At 27.4% G+C, this 8,241-nt stretch overlaps 1 protein-coding gene across 1 annotated transcript; it reads right to left on the bottom strand.

Moving 5' to 3' along the window:
• Positions 1 to 4,037: 4,037 nt before the first annotated feature.
• LOC106792586 (gametocyte-specific factor 1-like) lies at positions 4,038 to 4,642 on the bottom strand. Its single transcript, XM_014759056.1, has 2 exons — positions 4,268 to 4,642; positions 4,038 to 4,115 (listed from the first exon to the last, which is right to left on the bottom strand). Exons 1-2 carry the CDS (start codon positions 4,640 to 4,642, stop codon positions 4,038 to 4,040), a joined length of 453 nt encoding a protein of 150 aa, XP_014614542.1.
• Positions 4,643 to 8,241: the final 3,599 nt, after the last annotated feature.

Below are 8,241 nucleotides of genomic sequence, written 5' to 3'. Positions count from 1 at the left end.
GGCGAGTGGATCGTGCGGAAGAGCGTACGTGAGTGAAGTTCGATGCAAAGTTTCACGCAAAGTGCCASAACCAGATAGACCAGTGCTATATCAAGAACATCATTTTTATGAAGTGCAAAGAAAATATTATACAAAAACATCGATAATTACACTCGATTAACATGTCAGTCTYCKGCACAGGACAGCGACTGGGACAAATTTCGGAGTCTTAAATAACTATTGCCAAATAGAGATACCCAGAGATAGGAACCTTACGAACCACGAATTAAATAGGTATSTTACAGTACTGAATGAGGCCATATCAAAAGCAATACATTCAACAGTACCGAAAATAAAACACCGAGACATTAACATTGAAATTTGGATGTTTATTTGTTTTCGTTTGTTTTTCAATTAGTATTTCAAATTTGTTAAAATTTCCAGAAATTCCCGAATTATTATCATTGTTTTCATTGTTGGTAGAAAGCGGACCAGGATTTTTCCCTTTTGTTGCTTGTGCGTAGGACGTAGATGAATTGATTTGACGTAGTTTGGTTTCCACTTAGTTGGGCTGTATGTTTTTTTGACTGTTTCGTCTTTCCCTGAGTCTTGGTGCCGGAAACGTTTTCTTGATCAGCTCTTGATAGCGAGCCCACCCTTTATAGTTAGCAGTATGTGAGCCGCTGCAAAAGAGATAAGTTGATACAATCTCTATGGATTTCTTGCATTCTTACAGTTAGTGACTGAAGTCTAATGCAGAAGGTACAGTATGTATGCATATAAGTGTTTGTTTAGTTTATTTTAAATTTATTTTTCACTGTTTTTCAATTTTTTTTCTTTTATTGTTTTATTCGTTTAGTTTTCTTTTGTTTGATACAGACCTTTTACTGAAATTGTCCATTTTATAATAATATTAAAATAAACACAAAAGACTAATTATATTCTGAAAAATAAGTTTTGTAAAATCTGTTAGTATTCAACAGCAAATGACCCCGACTATCACCAATGCTATTAAAAAGAATAATTTAATTAAGAGGGGAAGGGCTAAGTTTGACTACATCTATCAACTAGTATAAATGAAAGAAAAAACATCTGTATTCTAGCAAAAGAGGATCTGGACAAATACTTAGAAGAAAGCTTGACGAATTTATATACAATAGAAAAACGAAATGATTTCTTAGTATTAACGATTAAAAGGTACTATTGTACATGATGATTCTTCGAACGGCAGTTGTCTTTACCTGAAAATCTCTTTGTTCGAAAAACATGACATCAAGGTTACATTTTTTCAATGGTAGGCTGAAATTAAAGTATTTCTTTTATCTTAGCTGTGTTATATGTATAAAGGAATAAATCTGGAACTTTCACCACTGTCTTGGAGCTCGGAATCTAAAAAATTTTTTTTAAACAGAAAGAGAAAATGAAGATTTGAACATTTCTGACCAACAAAAGATATATTCAGACAAAAAAGAACAAAAAATTTCGTTTTAGTTTTTTCATCTGTGCATTTTTAGATTAATGAAAACTTCTTTTTACGGAAATATACTTAAAAATAAGAATAACTGAGAGAAAAAAACATATACAGTGGTTCTTAAAAGTATTCGTAAAAACATTTAATATTGGGATGGGCAAAGAAATATAGCGACAATGCAATTTATTGTTTTTTAATACTCGTATTTATTACACACAAAGTATAGTAATTTACTACAATACTTCATACGAGATGTAAGGATATTTATTGCATACATTTTTCAGCTGATCTTTTGTTTTCTTTAATTTTTCTGTAAATTATATAAGTAAATTATTATTTGTTACATTCTTCCCCTAATCTAGAGATTACGGAATATATCTCCATATTTCTTCTTTATAAGAAATATGTAAATTAACAACAATTTCATAAATCTATGTTTGAAATTATTAATGTACGAATACCGTCTACACTCACAGTATACGATTTCAAAAGAAAGTTAAAGAAAAATTGGAAAAAGTCATTAAAGAGATATTTAATATATATTGATAAATAAATATTTCTAATTTCAATTGTACAAAACATGCGTTATTTTGGCAACGAATATGAATTTGGTTTGTAAGAAGTGTTAATATTGTAGAAATATTCATAATTCCACGCTAAATAATTTGTAAGATAGGGAGATGAGAAATGAAATAAAGACAAATATATACTTAATGAATATATAGTTTTGAATGAAAATAAAAGTTACAATAAAGTTTACAATTAATATGAGTAACAAAAAATGGATACTTTTAATATAAACCTTTAATACTTTTACTGAAGTATGCTTGAAATACAGACATTTAAGAAATTCGTGTAACTTTTTTGGATATATCAGTTTAGGTCCACTTCAAATTTTTCTTTTTAATAGCCTTGGTGATAGTGTGGGTCATTTTCTCTTAATAGTAACTGATTTTACTAAACTTATTTAACACACATACGTATATATATGTATTACAATATAATTAGTCTCTTGTATTTATTTTAACATCTATTATAAAATGGAAAATTACAGTAAAACGTCTGTATTAAACAATATAAAACAAAAAAAAATAAGAAAATAAAAGAAATAAAATTGAAAAATGATGAAATATTTATTTTAAAGAAATCATTTAATCACTTGTATATATATATTGTAACTTTTGTACTTGAGTTAAGTCGCTAACAATTTTCTAAAATTAGTTTAAGTTATTACAATAATAATAATAATTATATAGAATCTTATTAATATAAATTTTGAAAAATATAATGGAAATATTTTTCTAATAATATATAATTATTTGTACTGTATTGTATACTCAATAATCACTACATAAGTGAAAATTGAACTTAATTACGTAACATTTTCATTATAATGTTCTAATATTTCGATATTGTATTCGGTGTAAAATTCTGCTATTTTTTATATTTTTGCTTTTGTTCAATATTAATATATCTTAAAAATTTAAATGTATTATTATAAATTTTAATCAGATTTATATATATGTTATAGTTAAACGCATTATCGTATCAGAAACTACTTGACAAATCTCTCCTCTCCACTCTTAGTTAACCTTAGTAGGTGAGCTTTCTATTTTCTCTAAGGTTTCAATTTGTTGTGAGTAATTATTTTTCGTCGTAATTCTGTCGAGAACATAGGAAGGTCCAAATCTTAAAAAATAATGTTCACTACTAGTTGAACCAGAGTTCAAGGTGTAATTTTAAAATTTTAAATCAAACTCATGTCAGTAATCTTTGGTAAAAAAACTATAACTCCAGTAAAAATAAATTAACAAAAAATTGCTTAATCATTAGTAAGTGTCTATTAGTTTAAATTTAAGAGTATTAAATAAAAATTAGGCTTAATTATACAAAAATTCACAAATCCTTAAAGATCTAAAATTATGTTAATTCAATTATTAAATTTGAGTACAAAAAGAAAATAGATTAATTTAGACTGACTATTATATTTTATTTCTTATTATGTTGTAAACAATATTCTAATGAAGGCACGTTTGGTGATAATATATAATATAAAATATATTAATATTATTCGACGATTTTCACTTCTTTTCATTACTTTATATACTTAAGTATGAGTTTGTATACTTTTATATGATTTAGCCTAATTAATCATGTTTAAAGTAAAGTTAATATAATATAACGATATAAAAATATAACGTCATCAATAATTATAAGCTTACCACTCATTAAATATAATATTTTGTTATCTTAAACGTAAAGAGTAAAGAAATTATTTATAAAATTTTATTAGAAAATTTTAATCGTTATTTTGTGCTTCGTCTTTGGTAGATAACAGGACACAGTCTTAAATAAAGAAGTATAAGAAGAAGTTCCCTTCCTTAAAAGAAGTTACTTCCCTTTTACTTCCTAGTCATAGTTATAGTTTGATACAAATTTTTTTCTAGTGTAATCTTTCAATTTGTAAAAATGAACATGAAACAACTGGACTCTGGTCCACTATGTCGAAGGTCTTGGTTCATTAAAATTTGACTGCAAGTAGCAGAAGTATGTTGCTAACTTTAATCGATGAAGTTCGCTTAACTTTTCATCTTTTTGGAAATGTTTCCTTTAGAGATGATCTTCTATTTTCCAAAAATGCATGTAATATGATTAAACTGGCCATCTTTTGAGCAAAAAGATGTGAAAAATAAGATATCAAAGGTCTTAACTCGTTCCAATTTTTTAAAAACCATGTAAGTAATGTTTTGCAAGCTTTGGTGAATGCAATTATTTTTGATGTAGATTTATTTTTTTTTAATCTTTGTTTTTATTTACATATTCTTGATGTCGAGTGATTGGATTAGTCACACCATCACAAACAAGATGCGAATGGTAAGATATTGCATCTGAATTGTCCCAATTTTCTGAAGATTGTGAAGATATATTTTGAACTTTGGGGACTGAAATATCAAGCAGTGTGTTGTTGTCTATTTCGTAAACAATATTTTCACGGTTATTACGTTCTTCACATACAGTTAGATGATACTCGTATTGACACGGATCTAGTAAATGTATTTTGTTATAAGGGCAAGTCTTCTTCTGTACATTAGGATAGTTAAGTTTACATTTTATTAAGTGTCTAGCCATTCGAGACTTATGAACGCGATGACTAGAATCATAAGGACAAGTACAGAATCCTTTATCACTCATCTTGCTTCAAATTCTTGAATAATTATAGTATAGTATATATATATATATATATATATATATATATATTAACATATATTAATATAATACTCTTCTTTTAAAGCTTTAAGGCAAATAATAAATCTTATTCACAAGATATATACACATATATGCATATACACGATGATAATTTTGTTGACTAATAACTTCCCAAAACTTGTTATTTTTTGTGATTTTTTTTCTAATTATTATTTAAATTAATTCGTTATTAAAACAAAATCGAATAACTTAACACAAAAACGTTAAAAGTATTATTAAATAGCACTTGAGTTACAATGAAATATAATTGTTCTCGAAATATATCATCTAATTCGTAGGTACATGATAAAGACTTACTCGTTACTGTACATTCCTTTGTTTTTGAGATTCTAAATACGCTCTGACTTTACGTGTATTCTCTCGAAACTTCTCTCAACGTCTATTTAAGAATATTTAAACGTATAGGGAAAGTTAGTTCCTATCAGTAGAGAGAACGGGAATTGTTAAATTGTGATAGAATAAATTAATAATTTGTCTAGTTCTCGCTAGAAGGAACGTCAGTCGCACTCTTGTTTTAATCAGAATCGATTAGTTTCCAAATCCAACACTATCTTCAGGTACTGAATCTGATGCTGTCTGCAGAATTTTATCCCTGTTGGAAAAAGAAAAGATATAAATCCGAATGCAGCGTGAAACTTTTTTTTATTCCCTTTCTTTTTATTATTCTCTTTCCCCATGCGAAAAACGTACACGCGTTAATTAACTCGGTGAACACGGCAATATAACTAATTTATGTACAATTGTTATTATTACAAATATACCTGTTGTTATAACTACTTTTATACCAATCAAATTTATACCACGAACATTAAAAGATCCGGTAGCAATTAACTGAGGTAATACACAATTTAATCAATCATATGGTGTTTCTTAATAAACAGTTAACATTTTTTAAACTCTGACGCAAACCTTATTCTCTCTCGTGTGATACTAGTGAAAACAGCTGCAATGAAAGAAAACTAGAGTAGAGGGGACAACCCACAAGATAATTAACTTACGACTGTTGGTAACAAGTTTTAGGGACTTTTTTAATATCTAAAAAATATTTCATCTTTACACTAAAACAAATAAGGGATTTAATCATATTACTTACTTTCTCTAAAGAAATCAACAACAACACATAATATTTACATTTATATAATAGTTCATATAACTCTAGATTACACAATTGCAGTTTTCTTCTTTTTCTGATCTTCTTATCTACTAATATCTAAAAAGTTCTTAGCGATCAAGCGAGCTTTATTGATCTATTAACAAATGTATTTATAAGATCTACATTGATCTTACAAGAACGTGTTGAATATATTTTCAATAGTTGATACTTGAGCTTTTCGGTACGAGCATACTGTACGGGGTGCCGCTCCGAAAATGCGCACATAGGACCATGTTCAGTCCTCTTTTGTACGAAGATTTTCTTAAGCGTTAAATAAGAACTGTACTTAATAACACAATGTTTTTTCCAACAAGTATTATTTGTAGTTTTAATCCTTTCGCTTTGGCAGTCCAGTCCGTCAAAGTATTAACACTGAACGGAAACGCGCGCCAAAAGTATGCACAATGCATGTGGTTTCTGTATATACGTTTTCCTAAGTCTTAAAATAATAACTATGCTGAATAAAACAATCGTTGCTCCAACATGACAAGAGTATAATTTACATTTTTAATATACGAAAAGTCTTACAAAATTATAGGTAATATATAGGTATTTATATATTTACAAAACTATACGCGTGAACGCCGTATATATGCGATGCTCGTCGTACCCATCACAGAGATCATCTCGTGGATGCCGAATATATACGGCGCTCGTACCGAAAGGGTTAACGAGGGGGAAGAGAGGGAGGGAGAGAGAGAGAGAGAGAGAGAGATTGTGTGATAATCTAAAAATAGTTTTCTTTAACATTTTACCGACCGCTAGAATTTCAACAGCATACGCACGTCCGACCGATTGTTGTTCACCCGCAGAGATTCTACTAACAGATTTTAATAAGATATTAATAAGATTCTAATAACAAATTACTGTTCATGTAATGGTAATGACTGTTCATCGCCATAAACTATCGGTCGACGACAAAAAGCTGATTAAGAAATCGGTAAGTGTCGGCACCAAAAAAACCCTATTAATAGGCTAGCGGTCGGTAAAGTCTAAATACACAAAACAGTTTGTTGTGCGTAACATTGAGTATGGCATATATAAAAAAAGCATGTCGAAAACGGTATTAAACAATAATTAATTATGAAATTTAATAATAACATTTTATTAAGTTAATCAATGTTTTATATATATATTTTAATGTATAGAAATATATTTTCTATATTTATAAAGATATGACTTACTTATTCTAGTAATTTGCACATTTTTTAATATTTTAAGGATTTTCTTGTGTTTATTAATTTCTTCTCTGATTCCTTTACCAAATAAATTTTGCATAACTTTATTATTGGAAAATACGTGCCTGTACCCACTCCACAATAACATCAATATTTCATTCTTTATTTCGTTTGCATCAAAATTACTTTTATTTGCTATATCTGTAAGATAACAAAATATACAATAAATTAAAAATATCTATATCTCTTTATTTTGTAATATTTATAATTGAATTTTTGCTACATACCACCTTCCACATAATACTTTTGAAAATTTAATACAATTTTCTCATTACTTTTTTTAATAAGAAGAAAAATTTCTTGATAATTTCTATATAATTTACGTAAATTTCCAAATAGTTTGGAAATAAACATAAAAGCTCGCCATGCTTGCAAAATAGATATTTTCCGAACAAAATGTATCAAACGACTTACAAAAGTACTTGGATTGTGTAATATAATTTTTGATAATCTAAGATACGAGCAATTATTAATTCTCTCTTTGAACATTCTACAAAATTAAAAAATAATCCATTAAAAAACTCTGTTTATTAATTTTGAAGTATTTTTTAAAAGATAATTAGTAAGAGACTTACAAAATAGGACTTTTGCATGTCTTATTTCTCATAGCAAGTGAAAACAAATAAGAAGGATGAACATCTCTGAAATATGGTAAGGATTCTAAACTATTACAATTTATACTGTGTCCTAAAAAGTTTATTTCATTCGTAGCAAGAACGTTTTGATCAGGCAAATTAGTCTGTATTTTAGATTGTTTGAAGCTACAATTATACTCGGGAAATCCTTCGCTTATTATTTTCAAAAACCTGTAAAAAAGAAAAAATAATATATATATAATAGTAATTTATAACCTTAAGATTATTATTAATTAAATTAAATTTTTATTTTACTTTTCAGCAGACTCTCTGTTTTCACTAAGATAGAATGTATCATCTACATATCGAAATAATAAACCGGAATTCATAAATTCAGACAATTTCTCATGATATACATAATTATAATATATATTAGAAAATATATTTGAAAGAATTGTACCCTGTAGAATACCTTTACCTACAATATATTCTTTTTGCTTTATTGTTACCTATAAAAGTAAATTATAATTAGTTGTAGTATTACATATAAATGTAGAC

Source organism: Polistes canadensis, unplaced genomic scaffold, assembly GCF_001313835.1.
Source record: "Polistes canadensis isolate GaletaPanama2010 unplaced genomic scaffold, ASM131383v1 scaffold_488, whole genome shotgun sequence".
In the NCBI taxonomy this organism is placed as follows: domain Eukaryota; kingdom Metazoa; phylum Arthropoda; class Insecta; order Hymenoptera; family Vespidae; genus Polistes; species Polistes canadensis.
Note: the sequence above shows the minus strand (reverse complement) of the source record. Positions and strands in the feature narration are given on the sequence as shown.

Coding starts and splice junctions, on each gene's coding strand:
- LOC106792586 (XM_014759056.1), bottom strand. CDS start 4,642: ATGAGTGATAAAGGATTCTGTACTTGTCCTTATGATTCTAGTCATCGC. Junction 4,116..4,267: donor TCACTCGACATCAAGAATAT/GTAAATAAAAAC, acceptor TTTGCTCAAAAG/ATGGCCAGTTTAATCATATT.